Source organism: Lonchura striata, chromosome 7 (assembly GCF_050655825.1).
Source record: "Lonchura striata isolate lonStrDom1 chromosome 7, ASM5065582v1, whole genome shotgun sequence".
NCBI classification, from domain to species: domain Eukaryota; kingdom Metazoa; phylum Chordata; class Aves; order Passeriformes; family Estrildidae; genus Lonchura; species Lonchura striata.
This window is the reverse complement of record NC_140709.1, coordinates 24,608,391-24,633,337: the sequence shown is the minus strand read 5'-3', so window position 1 is coordinate 24,633,337 and position 24,947 is coordinate 24,608,391. Positions and strand designations below refer to the sequence as shown.

Sequence of the window (24,947 nt, the reverse complement as noted above, 5' to 3'; positions counted from 1 at the left end):
ACCCAAGATTTGACCTTGGGTCTTTTCTTTTTTATAGAGCTAAAGATTGTGGGAAATAGAATTCTGCAGTGACAAATAGCAAAAATACAGAAAGACAGAAGTTTAACTGAATTTGACATTACTAAACAATACAGACATACAGGAAAGGGAACACTGCCAGCTTCTATGTATATTTCTGAGAAATCGTGTTCTGTTCTGGAAATGGGATTGCAAAAAGATTCACTCTGCTGAAACTAATGGAAAAGGTTTAATTCTTACCCATAGGGAAGAGCTCAGGTGTGCCAACAAATAGGTATGATCACACATGTGATAGCAAGTAAATGTAAGATGCTTCATGATGTGAAGAAATGCAATCTATAAGGACTCTGTATGAAGACAATAGCAGCGAATGTATTCATGTGATCTGGGGATGATGTGTGGCACTTACTCATGACCAGGCCTGAAAAATGTGGCCTTTTCAGAATTATCTACTAAAAGACATTCCTGCTGCTATGGCTCATACTGAAAGGATATCTAAATAATGAGAGAAGTACCTTGGCAAGTATTAATTCTTTGCCTGACTTTAACCAACACAGCTTTTATGTTAGGAAAACTGTACCTGTTGCAAATCTGATTTAACATGTTCGAGTATCATTGTATAATAACACAGTATGGTCATAAGCAAGTTGCATACATCAGCCCACAGCAGAAGTTTATATCAGCTAGCCCTGTCAGACTTTCCCTAGTGATGTAAAGATATTCTTTACCTAGGAACAGTCACTCCAGTTTCTTTTAGTACTCTCAAGTTATGAAAAGGCCCTGGAAATAGCTTTGATATTAAAAAGATTATTTCCTTCATCTTTAGTGAAACTTTGTATCACCTTACTGAACTTTGCCTGTCTCTAAAGTTGCTTGGAGAGACTGTGTAACTATAATCTTAAGGGATAAATTATACCCACTTTCTTAAACTGTGGTGTGCTGCTAAGCATCACTCACTTGTAGTATTACATGGCAAGACCTGATGGAATTGCAAAGACTGAACTACTTCTGGAAGTCAGGATGATTCTTCCTTTTTAAAAGGTAATGGTGTTCTGAGTAACTGGGCACTCATAAATACTCTAGCAGCCTTTTTTATTTGCCTTAAAGGAATTGCATTGTTTCACAGAGGGCTGTAGGTCAAGGTGGTCACAGCAGTGGCCCAGAAGCTCTTACCTTCATAAAAAAATGATCTGCAATATAAACATTTGCAAGACTCATAGTCCATCCTGGTGTCTGTGTCAGAGCAGGGCACTGGCATACTGAGTTTTCCACTTCTCTTTTCATCTTCTGAAAATTTCCTGAGATGGAAGTTGAGAACTTTCTCAACTTTGTTGAGAAGTGAGCAGACATTGTGTTTGCTTTTATATACCAGAGTTCTAATGTCCGATCTGAAAAAGGTAACACAAAAGAGACCATTCTAAATTGTGGGAATTTCTCATGTTCTGTCTTTATTGTATTTTGATGATGTTTATTGCATTTCCCATGGGGGACTCTTATTTTTTCTGTGTTTTACGCCGCAATCGCTGATGCTGTGTGCAAGTTGAGTTATCATGTAACTGTGGGGTAGACTACACTTTGAGCTGCTGTTAACTGTTTCATGCAGTCCATATGACCTAATGGGAGATAGGTACAAGCATGTGTATGAGTATATAAAAATGGTTCTTTATAGAACCTATTTTGCCTGGAAACTCTCAAACTCAGCAGACCTGAGAAGCTTTTGGTGTAGGTCTGTTCCTCTCCTTCTCCACCCTGTGCTGATTGCCACTTGTCCAAATTTTTCCCATGGCAAACTTTCCTTTTGTGACAGCAGATAAACTTTGCTTCAATTTCAATACTTTGTCACACACTTTATCCTGGAGATAGGAAAAGTCTCCATCTCACGTGGTGTTGTTAGCCTTTGCCCACTAATCCTTTCTATTGTGTGCAGATTTTAACACAGACATGTGAGGAGGAAGTAGTGATTAAAAGTCTCAGTCTCTTCCTGGTGTATGATTAATTATATCATCCCAGAAGACTATAAAAATTGAAATCAAGTGGTTCTCTAGATGTTTATCAGTGTATCTGAATTACTGACTAACATTGTAAATCCGTTTAGGTCACTTGGTTCAGTGTTTTCCCTTTGAAAGTCTGTTTGAAAAATTTAGAGGGAGAAAACAGCATTAAACTCCAGTTGCTGTCTATCTGGAACTCAGAAGAATTGCTGTATAATGCTAAAGCAGAGTGCTTTAACACTAAATCACAGCTAGTAGGCTAGAAAAAACTGTATTCCTCCATTTCTCCATTTTGAAACTTTTCCTCTGTTTTTTTCCTGTTTGGTGCAGGTTTGTAATAAATCTTGTTCTGTTCCGATTATCATTTTCTTGCATCTAAATCTTAGACTTTGAAAAACAAGTTGCTTCATGGAATATGCAAAGATGGTTATAAAAGTGACTTATATCACCAGTAGATAAGGCTTCAGATCAAAACAAACTACTGCACTCCAAAACTAGATTTATAGTCTTACATATTTGGGGGAACTCATTCAAGCATGTGAACACCTTGTCAACATGATCCATTAGTAACTTGCCACACCTTTGTAGATCCAATTTACTTAGAAGATCTCTATTTTCAACTACATAGCCTGCACCTCCAATGGAACAAAGGAGTGTTTGTGGCTGTAAAGAGGGAGGGCAGGGCACAGTTTGGGAGACTTAGTGGAGCACAGCTTTGCTTAGGTTTCAGGCCAAAGAAAAGTGCTTTCAGTGCTGTATGACAAGAGTGTCTTCTGGGGAATTTGATGGGAGAAATATGAAACCTCCACCTTCACAGCCTTCCATCACAAACCACTTCACTGGTGTTTTTTTGTAACTGTATTCATATTAAATGACAGGGGCTAATGTGCCCTCGCCATTTCCAAACAGGTTAGATACCCTTCTGTCCTCTTAATATATTCAGTCCTTTTGTTCCAGACTGTGTTACCTCAGATCACCTGCCTTCATCCTGTTGGATTTCCTTGTCATGATGTTTGCTTGCCTGATTTGCTGCTGTTACTGTAAGTATGCTGTTCAGGACTTGATATTTGTCTGTTAGCAAGTCCCCATGAAAGGCCATGAAATCTAGCCCTGGATGCCTTTGGCAACCACACCACACACTTGCTTCACTTAAATGGATGGTGGGTTTAGTACTGCTGGTGGAAATAACTGTGTGGAAGTACCTGGCAGATCACCTCTATAACAGCCTGTCTGGGCTAGTTTCTGTTTTGAGGATTGCTAAGCACCCTTTCAACCATGACTCCCTTTGTGAAGCCAGCATCTTTAACAGTGTTTTAGAGAGATGGAGCAAAACTGATTTTCTCATGGCTTTAGTAATTGTTGTTGCTGCCAGCTGCCTCTTGAAGATACATAGTCCTGTGGACTTAAATTACTTTCCAACCTGACAAAATTGATGCTTTTCAGAATAGATTGGTTATATTTTTGTCCAACAGATAAACCAGTCTGGGGGAGAAAAAATATTTTGCTTTTCCATGATGGATGCTAGATGTTTCCACATGACATTTGCTAGGAAAAAGCTCTTCACCATAATAAGTGAGAATTTTCAGACTAGCTAGAGAATCAGTAGTGACTTGTCTTAAGATTATTATAGCAGAAATTTGTGTTTGCTTGCATGGGCAGGGCTCTAGTAACTCTGGCTGTGGTGCAAAGACTCTGACTCACAAACTTGTGTGGAGCAATTTAAGAAGTAAGAATCTCTGGTCCAGCAGATGATATATCTGTACCTCAGCTGCTGTGTTGTCCAGTCAAATGTGTTAGATGAAACCATCTGATTTCAGTGTTATAAACTGGGCAATGAATTGTGAATTGTACAATTTTACTTTTAAATTACAGGAGGGAAAGTAGATAATGTCTGTTCAATTCCCCACTTGCCCATTTTCCATGATTTCAGGTGCTTAGGAAGAACAGAACCAGAATGGCCTCTTAGCTTTCCCACTATGGGTAGTTTTACAGTGCAATGGTAGGCACCAAATGTATGCATAGGGTGCACATATGATCAGAGATCTCTTCTGGATCCTGTAGAAAGAATTTCATGACTCTGCATTGCATGTGAGCTCTGTCCATTGCTTTCTGCATAGCTGAAGAAAGACTTTGAAGTTGTTCTGACTAATTGATTTGGTCACTGAAAGACCTTTCTTTCTTCATTCTGGAGACAATATAGCTCAGGAAAGGAGGAATTTCCAGTCAAGGTAGCAGAAGGCTATGATTTAGCAATCCTCTGATGCACACACAAACACCTTTCAGCTCTCTAATTCTGGCTGTCTGAACATGTGAGCAGCAAACCATATGATGTGCTGGGCTTGATTTTTGTGTGCAGACAATCAGATGCTAACCAGCCAACAGAAGAGGGAGTACCAAAAGGGTAGGTACTTGCATTCTGAAAATAAAACATTGGGTTTATGCTTATCAGCATAGGTAAGTAACAATATAGTAAGTATAATATACTATAATAATATTTCTGTTGTTTTCCTCTTAATTTCACTAGTCTTATCTATAAAAACACAAAGTATTAGCCAAAGAAAAGTGAAGACCATGACGGTAGTCTAACAGCATAAACAGCACTGGAATAACAAGGCTAATCACCTATTTGTTAGTCTTACTGATTATTTTGTTACAGGTCAGTGAACAAAAAACAGTCATGAGATGTTAATCTCTCTAGCTGTTTAATCTTAACCACCCCCTCACCATTGCTCTCTCACGGGTTCAGCAGCAATATCCCCTCCTCCCCTCTTGAAATGACCTCATTTCAAAATACAGTTTCTCTCTGATTTGGCTTATAAGGGGTCAGACTGATGCTGTTTGAGTTGGGGTGAAATTTGCTCAGGTCCTGTCACTGGCTGCTGCCTATAGTTCTACTGAATTTGTTTCAGTGGAGACTCACCAGTTAATTTGTAATTTGTGAATATATTGAGCTGTGATAAGTGACAGCCCATCTAGGGCATGGGGAGCGTTGTTATGCAGCACAGCATAGACATATGAGGTAAACCATTAGAGATGTAAATATAGGGATTGGAAGATAGACTTCAGAGCTACTTGGCACTGCAGGGAGATGATTTTTCTTTAGCTGAGCCCTTTACCAAAATAAGAAAGCAGGATGGTTAAAGGGGAGAGCTGAGAGGCACAGGCCACATCATCCTGCCCAACGCTGGATCCTGTATGGGAGTGGCAAAGCACTGTGGAAAAGGGAAAGTGTATTCCCTGCCTCTGAAGCACTGCATCCGCTCACTGTCTCTGTACAAGTAGCAGAGTGCCTTGAGGAGCAGTAGGGATGCACTGGGAGAATGTAAGCTTCTAACATACTGGCAGGAGGAAGCAGGATTGAAGTGGCTAATGGAAGAGGAATGGATGTCTGAGGTGCAAGATATGAAGGTGGAAAGGAAGGAATGGCTGTGAAGATTTAAAACAAAACAAAAAAAAACCCAAAAAACCCAACTAAAATACAAGTTGTAAATGTATTATAAAGCTATGGTAGAAGACATTGGTTAGCTCACCTACAACTAAGTGAAGTACATGAAGTCTAGGTCTTTGTTGTGTCTTTACTTCATTTGCTTCATTTGCTCAAACACTTTTGAGTTTGTTCCAGGCTTCCTTGGAGGGATTCCTTGTTTTGCTTCTGTAGCTCCCTGCAGGATGCAAATGTTAATAAGCACAAGCACAGCAGGCAGGACTGAATCCTTCAGGAGAGATGGGGACTGCAGGGCAGATCAGCTTCCTTCCTGCTGTGTGACATGTGATGCATGTTGAACTCGGGGCTGTGGGGGTGCTCCCTTACTCTAGTTCAGCAAATCCAGCACTGCTGCTAGAGTGTTTTCTTAGCTCTGTTGCTTAGTGGAGCAGTGGTAAACAAAAGGCCTTAGCAAATCATGGACAAATAGAAAGGCAGAACCTATTTCATGAACATTCTGGGCTAATCTGACATTACTGGGTTCTTCATGGAGTCAGGGTTTTTGTTAGCTTCTTTTAAAATAGGCTTTCTTTTCTTTTAACCTAAAAGTAATGGTAGTAAATGTTTTGGGTTTTTTTTCAGAGATATTAGGCAGAAGAATGCTTTCCATGTGTACATAACTGGAGTTGACATTCCAGCTCACGAGTGACACCTCCTGCCAATGTCATGCAATCCAATTTAGAATTGACATGAGTGTTATTAGGAAACATCTCATGCTAAAGGGAGTTGAGAAGGGCAGACAAGACTGGGACATTTGGTGTTGCATTGCAAAAACTCCTTTACTGGCTCGTGTGAATTCTCCAGACCTACTTTGTCACGGTGTTGCTTTCCTCTGGTCAGTGTGTCCAGTTGATTGCAATCCTTTTTATCTCTCCTTGCTGAATGAGTGCCTTGCTTTTGATGTGCTGTTGGTGTCTGGTACTTGATGCCTCAGGGGATAGAGAGCCTCATATCATCTTGGGCTTAGAGTGCCACAGGCACTGTAAGCCATCAGGCTGGTTTACAGACCTACTGCATGAGTCCACTTGCAATACATGCTTGGAGGTAAGAGGTTCTAGCTTCAAATTCTTTAATGCTCCTGAAGCTACTCTCATTTTTGCTGCACTTGGGAAAGAAACAGGTAAGCTGTAGGTGGCTCTCATTGGCCAGTGGCATAACTGACCTTTGCAAAACTTAAAATTACTCTTAGGCCAAGCTTAAAAGCAAGCAAATAATAGACAGACATAAAGGCTTATTCTACTGGAAACATGTAATCCTGTTTACCTCTACTTGAGGAAAACACACCTTTTGAAATTGTCATGAATTCCAGGAGCCTGAGCTAGATGCCATTTTTAAGCTACAATACAAAACATCTCTATATCCCCCCCCATCCCCCCAAGAGAATAGGCACAGCCCAAGGTTTACACCATCCTTTCCATGTGCAGCTGTTGGAGCTCAGCAGGCTGTAACTTGGTGACTCTGCTGGGCCAAGTCCTGCTGCCTGGTGCTCCCCTGCCCTGGCTTTGTAGGAGTTGGGGTGAAATATGTTCACTTTACTTCTGGGCATGCTCTGCAGCTTCAGGGCCACTCAGCATGGCAGATAGATGCAGGGACATCTTGAAAGGCTGAATCCAGTGGTCCTGAAAGGACAACTCATAGACTCATATGCCTGCAGAAACTATGTGCTAAGACTCTTCTGGTCAGCAGAAGCTAAGTGCTTCAGCAGTCCTGGTGGATAAATGAGCACTGTTTGTTATGTCCATCTGAACTGCCTCAAGGCTGTGACTTGTGCTCCCTAGGTATCTCTATATCTTAATAAAGCTAGCACATGATTTTCAAGGAGATTTAAACCAAGGCTTCAAAACTGATGAGGGATAGCAGGAAATCTTCACCAGTTTACTTCCGTGGGGGAAAAAAATCCACAGAGACTGAATTTTCAGATGGGCTGGATTCCAGCTCTTTGAGTCTAGGACTCTTAATGAAGCATAAGCTGAGTTCCAAGAGTTACTGTTAATTTAGAACAGTAGATTTAACCTCTTAAATGAATTAAGACCTAGCAAAATAAAGTATCCTTAATTTCCCAGCTTATCAAAACATTTCCTTTCCTTTCTCATAGAGTGGGAATAATCTTTAGCGCATGATTAAAATGAAGCAGTGTTGTTGGCTGAAACAGAAATTGAAGAGCCTGATAACATTGGCTTATCTTCTTCTTTAGAAAATTTTGTAACTTTGCTACCTTGTGATCGTTAAGGAAGTGTCTCTGAGTCCACAAAGGGCAAGATCTAGGCAAGTGGACAGTAACACGAGCTGAGCAGAAATACTATTTCTGTTCTTTATCTCTGCTTGCATAACATCAGAATATAAACCAAAGCTAAAAAAGGCCCACCTCTCCTCCTCCCATGGGGAAAAAAAAACCCACCAAAACCCAAATGCAGACTCAAACACCCCACCACGGAAAACAGCATTAATAGCTCGCTGGAAACCTTCCAAGAAAACATTGCTCCTCTGCAGTGTATGGTAAGCACTCAAAACAGAGATTTCTAAAAATATCCTGGGTTGGACTCTCAAGAAAAGTATTCCTGTCCATAAAAAGCAAGGCTGTAAAAATATAGTGTAACATTCAAACATTCACAGCAAAAGGAGGGACAGTTGATCCACCCACTTAATCCAGGAGCAGAGAGGAAGATCTCTCCTTCTAAGTGACATTGTGAAATGCGCCTACATCACAACTAGTGACATTTCTAGTTCTTGATGTGGAAGAATTCAACTAAGAGAGGTTACAGCCAAGGCTATTTTGGTGCATGTAACTGTGAGCTGGAATGAGCTCTAGCACTTTCAGGACACTGGGTGTCAGTCTGTCATTAATATTACAGCTAAGCATGTCTGAGATAAAAAAAAATGTTAAGTGCACCAGAAACACTGTGAATTACATGTGAATCATCTCTTATAGTCTGACTACAATTCCACATCAAATTGAAATAGTTGCTTAGGAAACATCTATAAATTATATGCTACTAAAAGCACAATCTACATATTCCAGTACAAATGCTTTTTTATTATGGAGCTGGGCCATAGACAATACTTTCTTGAGATTTGAGTAATGAATTAAAGATTGTAATAACTCTCCTACTTTTTTAAAAGAGCAATTATATGACTAAAGAGATATTGCTAGAGAAGCTTGCTTTGAACAGACGCAAGGCCCTTGTGAAGCAGGCAGTATCTCCCCAGGCCTGCATAGCCTTTTTCCCCACTCCACATTAGTGGTAATTAGAGCATAGTTGTGGGAATGCTCTTCTGTAAACCATTATGGCAAAGGTGCAGGAGCTGGATTACATCTTAGTGTGGATATCAGTAACTGGACTGCCCTTTTCTTGCCTCTCGCTGGCACACTGTACGGTAGAGGAGGTGGTGGTGAACAGTTTGGCTTTTTGTTCTGAAAAGGTTGGAACTCATTTGCTATTACTAATGGGGTAAAAGGGCTAATTAATTCAGTTTAAAATGTAGCATATTTTTAAAAGGCACAGATATTATTGGATAGCTTCACTTTTACAGATATGCTGAAAAAACAAATCACTCACTTTTGCAGAGCTCTGCCAGTGAGTTGCTGAGGGTCTCATGCTGTAAATCTCAAAGATCTCTTCTATAGGAATGCTGTTCTGTGAAGACAGGTTAGAAGAGAGGTTTGGCTCTCAGAAGTAGTATTCTTTCAAGTCAATGGATGAAATCAAGCTCATATCCCCTTTTCTGAAACAGCTCTCACATGAGCTCCTTATAATGTTTCATACTGCTAGTATGAATCAATTGATCTGGTCCTTAAACTTGCTTGCCATTTTGCATTTGGCTGAGACAAATTAAATAACATGTACACTAGCACAGGAACACCTACTGAAACTGCCTATGTTGTTTTCTTAGGCTGAGCAAAACTTTATGGCTTCTTGATAAAAATTAGATGTCTTTGTAATATTTGTAATGTCTGTATACTGTGTGAATGAATGTGTGAATGAACAAAGACATTCTAGGTACAGGGAGTGTTTCTATTTTGTCTGCCATAGGATAAATGCTCCTGCCATCTTTCTTGGTCTCTTACCATTAGTATTCCAGCATATGAAGATAATACCATACCTTTTCTCTCATTTCAGTTGGGATATGTGTATTGGTTGTGAGCTGCAAAATCCCTGTATGGTGTTCTGAACAAGAAGATTATTAGCCTGGTAGTTTTAATACACACAGTAGTCCTGGGCTCAATTCACTGCTGCTTTTACTCCATCTTCACATTGGTGTAAGTCACTGCAGCAGCAGGACTTGGCTCTTTGCAATACTCACATTTTCTCTCTTGTCAGTGTAGTCTGAGCATCTGAGTCACTTAACCACATCAAAGCAACACTGAGGGCTAAGTTGTAATGGGACCTGGAAAGACAGAAGAACCTTATGTGGTTTGTTAGACTAATTGCTTGAGTGAAGACAGAAAGACCAGAGTACTGTAGGGAAACATGAGCTGTAACTACACTGGGTAGCTCATGTTGTACGAAGAGGAGGAGGTCTGAAGTATTTTAAACATACACAGGAAGACTTTGTTCTCTTATGCACCAACAGCTTTAGTTTATGAAAAATAACCTCTGGTTAGGTCACTTAACTTTATCAAATACCTTCTGCAAATGAGCTTTTCCTTGCTAAAAAATCAGCAAAATCTGTAATTATCGTGGATACACTACATCAGAATTGGCAACTCGCAGCCAATTTCTTTAGGTACTCTTTTCAGTAATGGGCTTTTATTGGCCATTATAGGGACAGGCTATATATAGCTGTACCAAGCTAAATAATCTTTCAGAGTTCTCAGCAGACCTGCAGTTAAGAGGATAGAAAGTAGGAAGTCTGGTGATTACCATGCCATCTAGAAAGGTAGACTGCCTTGGTCCTCTTGGACCAAATCCCTTTTCTCATAGTCTGATGCCAACATAATCTCCCCTTAAAGCAAGGAAACAATTCTGAATTACACCTGTTTCTAAGCAAACCAGTGCATAGGAAATGTAATAGATGACTCTAAAGCTCGTTCAAGACCGACGCTAAGTTTACTATGATTCAGGGCTAGGAGTCTACTGATGGATCTCTCACAGACAGTTCCCAAGTAGGAAAGCTGTTAGTTGTTTGCATCTCTGCTAATTTTAGCTTCCCTCAAACCCAACTGTTCTCTTCTCCACAGGCTCCAAAATATGAGACTGAGTGCAAATATGAAACAATTACTTTAAGTCTGGGGCCTAAACAGAAGAATTTCACTGTACAGCCAAAAGACTGAAAGAGATGCTTCACTGGTGCTTGTCCTTGTCATTCAGGGGAGGCCTGATTCTGTGACCTTTCCTCAGACTAAGTGCTACTGATCCATGCAAGCATTCCTAGGGCAGGTGGGCACTGGACTTGTACGGAATAGATGGAATATTTCTTACATCCCCTAGGAGTTATCTGCTGGGCAATCCTGCACTGAAGAGCATGAAATGTTGCTGCATGAGCTAGGAGACCCCTTACAGACAGCAGCTGCCCTGGCTGCATTGCAAGGGAGGAGCTCTGCACCACCTTGGTTGCTCTTACTGAGGAAGTTTTGGGCAGTCAGGTCTCCCACTGCTGACTGAATGTAACAAAATGAAGAGCATGTCAAAGGAAGTTTGTTCATACTTTCCAGCAAGAGAAAACTAAGGTTTGAAAGCTGTCATCTACCTAGGTTTTACAATCCTTTGTAAGGAAAACAAGCCAATCTCAAGTGCAGTGAAAGCAATTGTGGGCAGGTACTACTTACAGGAGATTTTTGATCTGTTTCTTCAGGAGTTTTCTTTCCATATTCTAGTTGTCATTGTAATATAAATTCAATGGATCTAGGAGAGAGAAAAGTACATCCTATAAACTATCTCTGTCAGTGATTCTCTTCATAACAAGTAAAGAGAGTGGGACACTAGGAGACTGCCTACAAAAATATAGCCAAAACCATTTCCAAGGTAGGATTAAAATAAGAGCTTAGAAAAAAATTAATCAAGAAAGAAGACAATATACACAGTACTGAAAGTACTTTACTCTTTACAAGAGTTTAGTAAAGGGAAATGGACAAAATGAGCCCATTTAAGGCATCAACTTTGAGCATCAGCTTGCAGCTTGTTCGCATCCCCATCAGTGATGTATATTTTCTCATATATTGCAGTCTATTGACCCACTGCCACTTCCTAGTTTCTTAGCAGTGGCTTCCTCTCCCTACTGTGTGTCTGTTAATCAGATCTATGTGGTAGAAAGAGGGGATGGACTGGGAAGAAAACAGGGCATAAGAGATGAATTCCAGCAAAGAGAAAAGCCAGCACTTGGCCCACCAATATATTGTAACATCAAAGTGCATGTTCTACTCCTCTGTTCCATGATACACACAGCTGTTCATGAATATTGCCCCCAAATTCTCTCTCTCATAAATGTACAGAAGAAAGTATGCTCTACCTGTGTCAGTTCTTGCAACAGGCCTCAGGATCTGAGTTTGGAGCCTCTCTGACCTTGGGTATTTATGAAGAGGAATTCCCTCTTGATGTTGCTGTTCCTTTCTTGTCTCTGCCTCTCAGTTTATGTGCCAGGGAAATTAGGCTATGGCTTCTTGCAGGACGGCTGCTTTCTCATGTTGCTTAGAAACAATGCTGCTGAGCTGAGAGAAATTAAAAAGGAAAAAAAAGCAGCAAATCAAAACTGCCACAAAGAAGAGGTTAAACCTTCAGTTTATCAGTTTCAAGCTAGATGATACTAATACACTTCCAGGCATTGAGTTTCACTGCTGAGTGGTTGGTTGGAAACCAAGCAGACTCGCTAACAAGGGAGGTAGAGACTATTCACTGGGTTTTCTGATAGATGTAATTACTTGTAAATGAAGCTACCAACTTCTACTACTACGAACAATGAAAAACTAAAATTGATACCTCCCCAGAGCCCATCTAGGGTTCCATTTGCAGTGATTGTAGCATATAGCAAGGATCCTGGCTACTTGTTCTTTCATCAAGGTTATGTTTTTGCTTACAGTATTGGGAGAAATTTTAATAGTCAAGAAATTCCAACATGCTGTTCTAAACCCCACAATTGTCCTTCCAATGGATGCAGGACTCATCTTTCATGGGATTGCTGATGGTAGCTAATCTATCATGATGGCTAGCAAGTCACTGAGGAGAGGCTATGGGGTTTTGTAGATTAGGAAGTTTTGCAGGTTGTAATTCTGAATGAAAGAGCCATCCCCCTCCTTGGAAATGTACTTCTGTTATTAAATAATTTCCTAATAAAAAATATGAATGGGTTTATGAGACATGATAATAATGTTGCCTCTCTTTGTGATGGTCTAAGAAAATATACAAGGAAATGTATTATAATGAGACATAGATGATCTCCAGGAAGAAATATACTTAGCATTTATAGAATTTGTTCTGTAGTTTCTCCTTTCATTTGCCTTTCTCTTTTACTCTATGGCAAAAGGAGCACCAAGTTTAGCTCTTCCCCACCTTTCATTCCAGCTGAGGAGCTTGTAATTAAGCTGGATTTGATTTCTGAGAGCATCCTCCATGCAGGCATCACGGCAGACATGTCAAAAATAGAGCTGCTGCTTGTTTTCTCTGAGAAAAACAGATCTAATGCCTGCCAGGCATAACTCCACCAGTTACACCCACCCAGGGCTTATATGCTGCTATGGCCGGGTGACAGGGAAAAATGACCTTCACAAAGCAAACAGAGCCATGCCAGGACTAACCCGAAGTCCTGCTAACCCAACCCCTCTCCTGTTATGTGGCAAAAGTGACACCCTAATGAAGAAAGGGACTTTCCTGCAATGAGTCTGGTCCCTAGTCCTCGGGTGAGCTCATCCCTGCCATTTCCACCAAAGCAAGAAATGCTTCTGTATAATTTCAAGGCAGGGAATTTTGCTGTGTTTGTTCTTTTCCCTGGTAAAAATAAATAACATTCACTAGTGGATGCCCACAGAAGAGATGGAGGAACTGTGCAGGCAGGTATCAAGCTTTGCCAGTGTATTTCTCTGTTCTCCAATGCAGGACCTTCTTGAGCAAAAAGTGTTGCCTTGGCAGTTAATAGCTCTTGTTTGTTTTTAACTTCTACAATTTTGTCCAATCACTTTCAGAAAAAGTGAAATTGAAATTTTGAGTAATAGCATCAGCAATATCTCCTGGCAAAGATTTACACTGTTTCAATAGAGCTGTGTAGGAAAGGGTCTCTGGTTTTAAGATGTCAACTGTTAATTCAATTTACTGACTGGTATGCTTAATAAACTTAGTAGAGAATATTTAGGCCCCCTGACTGTGGGATTTGTCACACATGGATCACAGAGTGTACCTTAGAGGATACTTATATCTTTTTCTGACAGCCATAGAACTAGCATTTAATGGCTGACTGTTTCCCTTGAGCAAGAAATAAAATTTGCGGTAGTCTGTGTGCCTACAGAATTGTTACCCACTGCACATCTAATTTCCAGGATAAGTATGGAGGGTGTTTGGTCAATGTGCTACTTAATTAGGTTGGAATGAATAAACATATTTAATAATTATCATTATCTAATGCTCATCTGCTAATGTATTAACAAACACCTCATAAAATAGGAGTAGGGTTTAGGACTCTTGCAAAGGGCTACCTTTGTCTGTGGCAGAAAGTATGATGTTCAGGTGTTAGAAAGATAAATTACTTGTCAGTAGAACTGCCTCGCTGAGGTCTAGAGCTTGGAATGTTTCAATAATCTCAGCTCCAGAGGGATGTTAACAAAGTTGGGAGAAGGATGTATTAGTCATAGTGGAAACAAAGGATGCAGAATTTACAAGCCACAAGGACATTTGGCAGAACTCCCAAGATAAGGAAGTAACTAACAAAACCAATTCAGTAGCTGTGCTGAAATCAGCCCCAAGTACATAGAAGGTGATTCTGGCAAGGGGAGATTGCGACCATGAAATTCACCAACTCAAAAGAAGAGAGACTGAGCATGTAGACTGTAATAGTAGATAGGATACTAATTAATCAGAGAACTATGTAGCTTGTAGCCAATGAATACCAATGCATTTGTTTACTAAAATGTATGAATTGTGATAATTTTTGGCAGTCATTATACTGGCTTAGTGGCTTTGACACCCAGCACTCTTTATTTGTGCAGAGTTGTACAAAAATCAAATACACCTCACCTCTCTGTGGGGATCGGCCTCTTGCACACCAAGTAAAAGAACCCATTTTGGGAAAACAGCCAGCTGTTTTCAGCAGTTTTGTTTTTCAAAATATTTGGCTGCTTTTCCTGTATGTGTAATTTCACAAAAATATTTTAACATCATCACACCAGCACATGTTATGTAAACTTCTTGAAGGCAAATGCAAGGGTGTCTGGAAAACAATGCATTACCTCGGACTGAAGTGTGAAGTACGAATAGAAGTAATTCGGTTTAACGGTCACAGTTAACGGTCTTTGTCACAACTGGAAGGTACAGACGCTAACTTTGGGGTGGCGTATGTCCTCCAGACGAAGCCCGGCCCTCCCCGCGGCGCTGCAGGAGCGGCTCGGCGCGGTGCGGCCGGGGCCGGCGGCGGCAGCGCCTGCCCGCGGCTCGCGTCCAGCCCGAGGGCAGCGGGGCCGCGGCGCCCCCGCGCGGCCGGGCCGGGGCGCACGGAGGCGCCGCTCTCCGCCGCCGGCCCGCGGGGCGGGGCGAGGGGCGGGCCGCCCGCCGCCCGCCGCATTCGAAAGTCGCTCGGCGGGCAGGGCTTCCTCTTCCACCTCTTCCTCTTCCCCCTCTTCCTCGTCCTGGTCCTCCTCCGCCGGGGGGCCGTGCCGGGCCGCGACGCCGCTTCTCGGGGCAAGTGCGAGCCTCGGCCGGTGCGGGCTTGCGGAAGGGAAATAGGGGCGCGGACCCTGCTCGGGGTCGCTTCTTCAGCGATGGCAGCCTGGGAGGCCGCCGAAATGTCCTTCTTCAGTCTGAGCTACGCGAGAGAGCGGATGCGGGAGAAGAAAAAGGGTGCCTTGAGGACTGCGAAGCTGAATGCCTCGCTTGCATCGAAAATCAAAACGAAGATCATCAGTGAGTATATTTTGCGTTGCCGTGTGTACATGTGCTGGCTGCTATGTCAGCTCATAACTGGGCCTTTGGCCGTGGCATCGGGAGTGGGCAGCAGTCCCGCACCAGAGCCCATGTGCTGCTTCTCTGCCGGGGCTGCTGAGTGAACTCAGGGCCCTGCCGATGAGTGTCAACTGCCACTCGAGGTGCCCAGAGGTGTATGAAGTATTTGTAGTGTATATGCAATCCTCTGCGGAATCTACGCCAACTGACTTGTTTTTATGGGGGAAGTAATGCAAAGATAGAACAGGCCATAATTTAGACTACCTTTAAAAACTCGGGTATTTCCATTACTTTCATTTAATTGTTTTGAAATTGGGAAACAGGGTTCCAAATTTACTCAAGGGCAACTATAGAGGGAAACAGTTTTTTCTCCCATTTTTTGGATGGTGATGCAAACTTACCTGTTGGTGACTTGTTCAAAGCAAGGAGCATGTATTTTTAAATATTAGGAACATTTATTTTTATGTATTTATTTTTATTATATATATTTTATATATAATAAAATATATAATATATATTGTATATTTTATATTATTTTTATTATATATATTATATACTTGAATATTAGGATCATTTATTTTTATATATTTCAGCACTTCAACTATGCCATTATTCATTAGGAATTGAAGCAGTAGCTTGCTGCCTGAGTGTGACCCACTGAGGATGGAGAGGGTATCTGAAGTGTTGCATGTTATATGGAAGGACACAGGATACTGCTGATTTTGCAAGGGGGCTTTTGAGTTGTAGAGATTTGAATCTAAAGAAGGCTGGTCTAGGAAGAGAGAGAATTATGATGAGGGGAGAAGTATGGGCGAGACCTTGGATGCTGATGGTGTGTGATACTGCTCTGTCTCTCACAGACAACTCCTCCACTATGAAAATCTCTCTAAAGCAGAACAATAAAGCGTTGGCTCTGGCCCTCAATGCAGAGAAAGTCAATGCACAGCGGCTCACTCAGGAGAAGACTATTTTACAGAAGGAGGTGAAGCAGTGCCACTTCCAGAACGCTGTGCTGCGGCACAGGCTCTACTTCCTGGTATGGCACTAACTGTGTGGCTGGCATGGGGCGGGGCAAGGTGTGCTGCAATTGCAGCTCAGCTGTGGGAGGATTGAGCTGTTGCTGTTGAATTCTGGATTCTCAACATATCAAAAAGGTCACCATTCATTTGCTTGTTTTTGTTACCAAGCTGTGTTCTCCCCAGAACATACATCTGGCTAGTAGCATCCTTGTTGGAATAGATGTTTTGATGTAATGTCTTTATGGCTTCTCTCTCTTTATTACCTCAACACAGAATGATACGTTGAAAAAAATGGACAATCTTATGGCTGCAGTTAAGATGGCTGAGCTGTCTGAGGTAAACCATGGGAAACATGAGCACATCGCTCTGAGAAGGGGCCTGTCTTTTTCTGTCTTTTACTTTATGTTGCCTGCTCACTTCAGTGTTGGATGCTTCACCTGTTTTTCTTTGCTTGCTTGAGTTGTTCTGGCTACATCCTTGCCAGCTTGGTGTTAAGGATTTCCAGGGTAACTCTTTGTGTAGGAAAAACTAGTTTTAAACTGTTTTCCTCTGGATTATCTGCTATGTTGGGCAGTAGGCTTTTCTGTTCTGACAAGTTATGATTTCTTTTCAATTTCTTTTTTAAAGTATTGCCATGGCAACTTGGGATACGGAATAGGACACTTTCCCTGTGTCCTGTCTCATGGGTGGATGGGATGCTTCTGCTTCCTAGTCTCAGATTATCTGAACTAGTTTAACTTCATCCTTAGGCCGTAGAGACACAATCTAATTCTGCTGCAATTTATTCCATAATTTATTCTGTAACGTGAGAGGGTTGCTGGCAATACTTTACATACTTTCTAGAGAAACTGAGCTTCTACTATTTCTGTGCAGGAGGCTGCATGAGGGATTTCAAGAACTTTAAATCACTCTCCTGTTTTTCTTCTTTCCAGTTCCATACAAATTCTGCATCCTTGTCCAGTGGCCAGAAGAGCATCATGACTGAACATAGCTGGGTTGATGATATTGTAGATGGTCAGCTTCTGAGGTGGGCTTTGAAATGATACCACCAAGCTTGTCCTGAATGTCTGTATGCTAAACACACTATGTGTGTGCCTAGTTGCCAGTTTCATATGAGATAGCTTCTCTGAACCACCGCTGCTTGATGTTTTCCTTTATTGTCTTTTTATTGCCACTCCTTTTCTTGTTTGTCCTAATGCTGAGTCTGTGCAAAAGCCGGTCTTTTTACCTCCTTTCTTTGAGACTGTGTTCCTTTTAGGCAGTTTTCTCTTTGTAGCTGGTGAATACAGCAAGATTTGCTTGAGCGAGTGCCATAGCTGGCTACTTTTATGTGTGTTACATAAAAATGCTTAATAGTCACCTGCTTGTGTGATGTAAGCTTTCTGGAAAGATGGTCAGAGCATGATCTCTTAAAGTATATTTGAAGTCCTGTTTCTTCTCTGTGTAGTCTCCCCTTTGAAGACAGGGCAGTGTTTGGAGGTGCCCACATGTGGCCTGTAGTTAAGTCTGCTGGATTCTGGCCTGTTGTATATGAGAAACATGATCCATTGCTGCTCCTCCTTCTCACTAGGGTTACACAGATACCAATGAGAGTGCCCATTTCCAAGCTGCATGATGCAGAGCAGCAAGATGGCAGCTCCACAGCAGTACAGACATCCTCAGGAGAACTTCAGAAACCTGTTTCTAATGCAGGGGAACTTCAGAGACCTGCCTCTAATGAGGCCCTGAAAATTGTGCCTGTTGCCTCCAAAGATACTTTGCCACCACAGCACAATGAGAAGCCTCAGTTCCACCAGGAAGATAATGGCAAAAAGGTGACTGAAGCAATGGCAACAGAGGGGGCTTTTCATGACTCTCACATCTTTGGAGGTAAATTTGCATCTCTTTCTGTTCTTCTGGTATGACTTTGTGTCTGTGTCCAGAAAGGCATGACTGCCATAGCTCCAGTTAATTCTCAACCACAACTCCAGTAGCTCCTAATGACTGGTATTTACTACATGCTCCACTGGGGCTGTTATTGCTGGAGTTATGTCTATCCCAGAATCAAAGTCTTCAGAGGGATATGTGGTGTGTTTGCAGTAGATCAAACTCACAAATCAGGCTTTTTGAGTAATAGGGACTGAGTTTACATAAGACTTTTGGAGATGTCTGAAAGTGCAGAATCTGGCTAGGTGTGCCACTGTTTCTTGTGGATTTGCCATATAAATAATAACTCTTGTACAGAGCATGTGTTCCTAATATTACAGCTGGGTTGGGCATCTTGATTTGGGCTGCCCTTTTGTTCAAAGAGAAGCCAGCTAAGCAAATCTGGTACACAGTAAGCTGGGGGAGTCCCTGTCTCAAAATCAGGCTTTTCCTATGCTCTGAATTTGTGTCAGCGTATGGAGCAAAGTTTTTACTGGTATGGGGCAAGATAGCATTTGCCTGCTGCATTTCTCAGCCTTAAACGTGAATTTTTTCTTTCCAACAGAAGTCTTGTGCAGCACTGAACAAAATCCCAACAATTTGCCAATGCTTGGATTGGAAAGTCATACTCTTTCATATGAGGCTGATGAGATGGCAAAACATTTATTTGATTGTCTCTCACAAGGGCGTGTTACTCAGAGGAGAAAGCGCTCCACCCTGTTTGCTACAAGCACTCCATCTTCCACTCTGGATATCGTCACACCTGTCAGTTCCACTCAGGCAGCTCGGGGTAGTACTGCACAGGACAACAGCAGCTCCAGCAAGAACAACACACAGCAACAGCTGCCACCTCCCAGCCCCCTGGCTTCTCCTGCTCAAACTGCTGTTATTTCTCCTAGCAAGTCTGTGGGTAAAGAGATCTTTTGTGAGCAGCCACAGACAAAAGAAATGGGGTGTGGTGTTGAAACGGACCCTAACTATAGCCAAGTCCCTGAGTTTGTTCCTGTAAAGGTTAAAAGCAAAGGTAAGTGTAAAACTGGAAAGAAAAAGACTGTTAAAAAAGCAAGAACAGGAAAAAAGAAAACACCTGCAGAAAGTTTGCCAAAAACAAACAATGCAGAAAGTAGTCCTGATAGATCTCAAGGTGAAGAGTGTGCTCAAAATGCAGAGAAGCTTCTTCAGCCAAAAGTTGCAACATGTTCCAGTGAGACCAAAGTCTGTGAGATGGGGCAGAAGGCATTTGAGGGGGCTTTTGACAGGAGGAGTAGAGACTGTGGACAGCACCGTTCCCACTCTTCTGATGGAGTCCAAGACTTTGGAAGTACATATGAGGTGAATCCAGCACAGCTGCAGAGTCTTGAAAATGTTGACTTAATGCAACAGGTTAAGAAGGGACCTATCTTTGAGATGCAAAGGATGGAGAGCTTGCTAAAACCCCCAGTTCATACCTTCTCAAGTCATGAAGTTCCCTCAGGTGATTCTACAGGATTCTCAAGTGTGAGCAGAAAGAGCATCAGACAGAAAGCCAACAGAAAAACTAGAGTAATTAGGCAAAGTGATGATTCTGATGAAGAGTATTTGCCAAACACTGTGATAATAACAGAGTCCAAAGCTGAAGAACAGCCTAAAAGAAGCCAAAGAAGGAGGAAGAATACTGTCAGGAATAGCAATTGTGATCAGAGAAATGAAGATGATGTTTTTAGACCCTGCATAGATGTTCAAGGAGTAGCTAATGAGAGCACAAAGGATTTGCCAGGTAATCTAAAACAGCGCAGGGAAACATATATTGTCCATCCTTTGGATCTTGCAGAAAATGTGGGCTATTTCCAGATGGAATCTGAAGGAGGTAAAAATGTACCTCCCAAGTCTGTTCCTGGGAGCAAAGTGAGCAAAATCTCCAGAGCCAGTAAGAGCAATCAAAAGAGCAATAAAAAACAGACAGGGAGCCTTCAAGAAAAAGGGCAAGGTGAAGTTGACCACAATATGAATTCTTTGAAAAAAGAAGCGCCTTGCAAACCCAGGTCTCAGATGAAGAGGAGCAAGTCTCAACCTCCAGAGACTGATTCCCTGGCCAGAAAAAATGATGGTGCCAAGGTTCTCATTGGAAATCCCACAGAACATGCACCCAAGAAAACTGTCAAGTTTTCCTGCATTAGCCATCTGCTGTCTGAGCTGGATGATTTCCTGGAGGAGCAGCTACCTGAGATATCACTTGTAGATAGTCTAACAGACCTTTCACACAGTCCTGAATCCTCCCATGTGAGCAGTTCTGCAGTTTTGCCTGTCAGCTCCAGACTTACAGAAGTACCGGTTTCCAAGAACTTAAGTACTGAAGGCAACAGATTGCCAGAAAAACCTCCTGTTTCATTGAAAAAATCCCTGATATTTAAAGAAAACACTTCAGAGGAAATACCTGGGGAAAGGAACCAAGTCCAGTCAAGTTCTTGGAGCCTACTGGAACCTGGTAGGTGGTAAGCTGGGGAAAATACCTGTGTCTGGAGATGAGGGCAAAAACTCCATGCAGCAAGTGCTTATATTTTCCTTTCATCTTTCAGAGTCACAGATCAGTCTCCAGTACACCATTTATGCTTCCACTTGTGCTGGCCTGTCATTTCTGTGGCTGCATTTGCATCTAGCTGATTCGCATTTCCATAAGAATTTCTGTCCACATGTCCATGTGTAGATATTGGGCCTAACAGCATGTGCTGAGTCTTGCTTTACCACTCTTGTTATCTACAGGGCATGCCTATTAGTTTAGAAAATCAAGTATTCAAGCAGTTCAAAATCTAACTTGATGCTGACCCTGGCAGTCAGTATTATTGGGACACAAAATGACAAGAAAGTGGAAAATTTTTGGTCCAGAACGGTTAGTGCTGCAAGACTTCATACCTCTAAGGTGATATCTTCACTGGAAATTAACCAGGACCCAACCTAAATTATTTTGATTATGGGGGTTTTTTTTGTTTGTTTTTTAAAAGGATTTGGAGGGTGAATCCCTGTGTCACTATACTACCATAGTTAAGCTGATCCTTTTGAGGAGTTTGCTGTTAATGATGCTCAGTAAAGAGAGTAGTTCTGTGGGGTTTTTCTTTCTGTAGCTGTTGACAAATAGGCCTGTTACAACTGGAGTGAGCTGTACTTTGTAGAGAGGGAGGAGGTTTGTTCTCCTGCCTTCCTCCTTTTGGCTGACTCCACTTGGAAAGGTGCAGTGACCACTGGTCCTGCACCTTGCTGGAAGTCAGTAGGTTTCTGGTAGGTTGTTTGTGTGCTATAAGCTTGCTGTCTTCTCCAGGCTGTAAGCTCCTGAGTATTACAGCTATCAAATAGAGTTTTTATATAATTTTTCTACTATACCAGGGCCCATGACACTATCAGTATTTAGTGATTTTTTCATTGAGGGCCCTAATTTGATTTATGAGGTGACTTTTGAGGAGCAGGTCTGGTATTCTTGTATTAAAATGGTCTCCTGAGTTCAGAGGCAATATGATTCAATTCCGGATTGTGCATGTTCAGAGAAACCTGGTAATGCAAGTCGTTTTTATTTGTCAGCTGTTATTTCTTAGGATATCTGGAAATGATTTGGAATCACTTTGATCAAACCATGTGAATGTCTCCCTTTGCAGATATCAGGCCACTACAGGACTTGAACAGTCCCAGGGTTGCGTCTCACTCCGGTTCAGAGGAAGCATCAGGGTGCTCAACCAGGCGGAAACGGAAGCCAGCCTGCTACAAAGAGCCATCAATCAGAGGGTTAGGCTTTAAACTATTCCTTCCAAAGACTGATCCCATGCTGCAGCCCCTGCGCTGTTCTCAGATAATAACTCTCCAGGGCTGGACCTTCTGTTGCTTTTTTCAAAGTTCTTACCCTTTGTGTTCTATCACCCTCCTCTTACCACTTTGTGGTTATGCCAAAATTCTGCATCAGTACACATGGGATGTTTAGGCTTCTGGTAACAACCTACCAAAGATGTTATTTTACTTGTTGAAATGAGCACATCTCTTGGCAGACTGCATCTGTGGTACTCCAGTGCTAATGAGGCAGTAGTGCAAGATAAAATACAGGCTAAAGACAGCTCAGCAAAAGCCCTATTTCATTTACATTCTGTGATGACTACAATTTTAGATACCCAAGTAATACTTTCCTCCTGAGAGCAGCCTGTATCTATATTCACTAGCAGATATACCTAAACAAATAACTTCATCTTTTCCCTAAGAAGCTGTAGATTCAGTACATCCAATGGCTATTGCACAGAGTCATGTACTCCTAAAATTACAGCTTTGCAGTTATATAATGTTACTGGGTGTGTTTTTCCCTGTAAAGTGTCCCAGTTTAAACTTTCCATGAATAGCTGGTTATATTGCACCAGAAAGTACTCTGTATTGGACAAGAAACAAACTGTACCACTTAATCATCTTATGGGGAAGAACTGCACTAAAATTAGAAACTTTAGGGACTAAAATCATACATGAATTCAAGGAATACTTGATGGTTCAATGTAATCCTTTTGGTTCTGCAGGAAACTGAGGCAGGGTGACCCATTTACAGACACCAGGTTCCTCCACTCTGCTCTCTACAAAAGCAAAGAGCCTGTCAAAGCCAAGAGAATGACCAAGATGAAAGAGAATGAAGAATTGTTTCCTGAAGGATGTCTCAGTGCCAAGGCAGTTGTTGAAAGCAGCCCACAAGATCCTAGAAGCTCATGCATTTAGCCACAAGGCTACAGCTTTGAACGCAGAGGCCCAAGCAAAGATGAAGGTGGCTGACCAGGCAGCTGAACTATTCCAACTAAGGCAACCCAAGGACCAATTTGACAAACTGAGCCTTGTGCCAGGGTTTTTTCTGTTTTCAAATCTTTGGGACTTATGGGGTGGTTGACATAAATTGATGGATGTCTGTTTTGATGATGGGCTTATGTGCTGTATGATTAGCCCCTAGCTATCTTCTGCTTTCTTCCTGTTCTCTCCTTGTCTGCCATGTAAAGCTCCCTGCAGCAGAAGATGAGCCTTATGCCAACCAACATTAAGGAATATTTGAAACACAGGGTGCATAGGACCAGACCTAAACATGTCTTGTTTTCAAACATTCTGAGTATTGCTACAAAAAAGGTGATTGGAGGAGAGGGTCCCATGAGACAGAACTGTTCAAAAACCACTCCCCTTTTCCTATCACTCCTTGCCCTTGTTAAAAAGTACCTCCTTCAGCCTTCTTGTAGCCCCTTGAGGTACTGGAAGGTGTGATAAGGTCTCCCTAGCACCTTCTGTTTTCCAGGCTGAACAACCTCAACTCTCTCAGCCTGTCTTCATAGGAGACATATTTCAGCCCTCTGATCATCTTTGTGTTCCAACACATGCATATACCTCTTAAGCTGGTAATCACAGAGGCGGACAACAGAACTCCAGCTGGGGTCAGTTGCATTTAAGGAAATAATTTACACTTCCATTGCAGCACCCACTGGCTTCAAGCACTTGCTTTTTTTAGGGTCTACTGGTGTGACTTTGAAGGTTATTGATTCTAAATGTTTGAGAGAATGGTGGGGAAAAGAAGGGATCACACCAGTAGTAAAAAGGAAGGAAATGTGCCTGTTTGGAAACAGGCACATTGTTTCCTCTTTGTAGTAGAGCAGGGAGAGGGCTGCTCTTTTCTTCTGCCCATACTTACTCTTTCTCCTCAGCACCTCAGCAACATCTATCAGTTCATGAGGTTAGGCTGGGTCTTGCTGTACTCTCTGTATTCAGAGGACTCCAGAAGATGGAAACTTCATTAGTAGAGGGGAAAATAGTATCATTGGCAGTCAGGTTAATGCTACTGCATAGCTTACATTTAAGCTGTACTCTTAAGTTATTAAAACCAGGAAAGAAAAAGCCTGAGATTCAAAAAATGCCTTATTTATCTGTTCAATTTTCTGGAAGTTACCAAGCTTTCTCTGGTATTCTGTAACTCTGGAAGCCAGGTAGGAGCTAGTAAATTACACTTATAACACTTGTTATAAGTGCTGTTGTATTAGAACCTGTCTGTGTTGACCCAATGTCTGAAGCCAGGCAGGAACGTAGATCTCCAAGTGTTCCCAGTAATTGTTTTCATTACCTCTATGGGTCAGAAATGGGACTTTTTACTTCTGCACTTATGTGCTTATACTAATAATAGAATAATAGATTGTATTCATTGACATGTAAGGTACAGAGACAGCTGCTAGCAGTTACAGAGCTGTGCTTCAAACACAGGGTAAGAGTAACTCCTTTAGTCTATTGGTATCTTTATCTTAATCACCATCTTTAGCAGTCAGCTGGAGGGAGAGAGTTCGTTCATGTGTAATCAGTTTCTCTTTTGCTGAATAATGATCTATCAGTTTGTATTACTCCCCAAATAAAATTTCAATGAATTCTTGTACATTACGTGATGCTTACCATGACACTACACTTGACAGCTTTGCCTAGGCTAGAACAAATTGAA

General features: G+C 41.8%; 2 protein-coding genes and 1 long non-coding RNA gene across 4 annotated transcripts in view; 1 reads left to right on the top strand and 2 right to left on the bottom strand.

The window, feature by feature from the left end:
• The window catches only part of NBEAL1 (neurobeachin like 1), a 91,356-nt gene extending 90,007 nt beyond the window's left edge, over positions 1 to 1,349 (bottom strand). Inside the window, exon 1 of the mRNA XM_085585181.1 lies at positions 1,192 to 1,349. The gene's annotated coding sequence lies outside the window, so the exon portion shown is untranslated. The remainder of the gene's footprint in view (positions 1 to 1,191) is intronic.
• An 8,364-nt stretch (positions 1,350 to 9,713) lies between these two features.
• On the bottom strand, positions 9,714 to 11,325 carry LOC146766915 (uncharacterized). Its single transcript, XR_014956747.1, has 2 exons — positions 11,261 to 11,325; positions 9,714 to 9,879 (listed from the first exon to the last, which is right to left on the bottom strand). It is a non-coding gene; the product is annotated as an uncharacterized LOC146766915 (long non-coding RNA).
• A 3,838-nt stretch (positions 11,326 to 15,163) lies between these two features.
• On the top strand, positions 15,164 to 24,884 carry LOC146766914 (uncharacterized). 2 transcript variants are annotated; one of them, XM_085585176.1, is made up of 8 exons: positions 15,164 to 15,533; positions 16,433 to 16,608; positions 16,865 to 16,927; positions 17,524 to 17,618; positions 18,162 to 18,460; positions 19,062 to 20,960; positions 22,120 to 22,246; positions 23,014 to 24,884. In XM_085585176.1, the coding sequence occupies exons 1-8, from the start codon at positions 15,392 to 15,394 to the stop codon at positions 23,204 to 23,206; spliced, it is 2,994 nt and encodes a 997-aa protein (XP_085441302.1). In that variant the 5' UTR covers positions 15,164 to 15,391; the 3' UTR covers positions 23,207 to 24,884. The 2 variants fall into 2 exon arrangements, with proteins under 2 accessions (XP_085441302.1, XP_085441301.1); XM_085585175.1 differs by lacking the exon at positions 15,164 to 15,533 and having other exon boundaries at positions 15,540 to 16,608.
• Positions 24,885 to 24,947: the final 63 nt, after the last annotated feature.

Excerpts from the sequence above, each read along its gene's own strand:
- LOC146766914 (XM_085585175.1), top strand. The coding sequence starts at position 16,261 with ATGTTATATGGAAGGACACAGGATACTGCTGATTTTGCAAGGGGGCTT. Across the intron at positions 18,461-19,061 it reads TGACTCTCACATCTTTGGAG|AAGTCTTGTGCAGCACTGAA; the intron begins GTAAATTTGCAT and ends TCTTTCCAACAG. Across the intron at positions 22,247-23,013 it reads AAAGAGCCATCAATCAGAGG|GAAACTGAGGCAGGGTGACC; the intron begins GTTAGGCTTTAA and ends TTGGTTCTGCAG.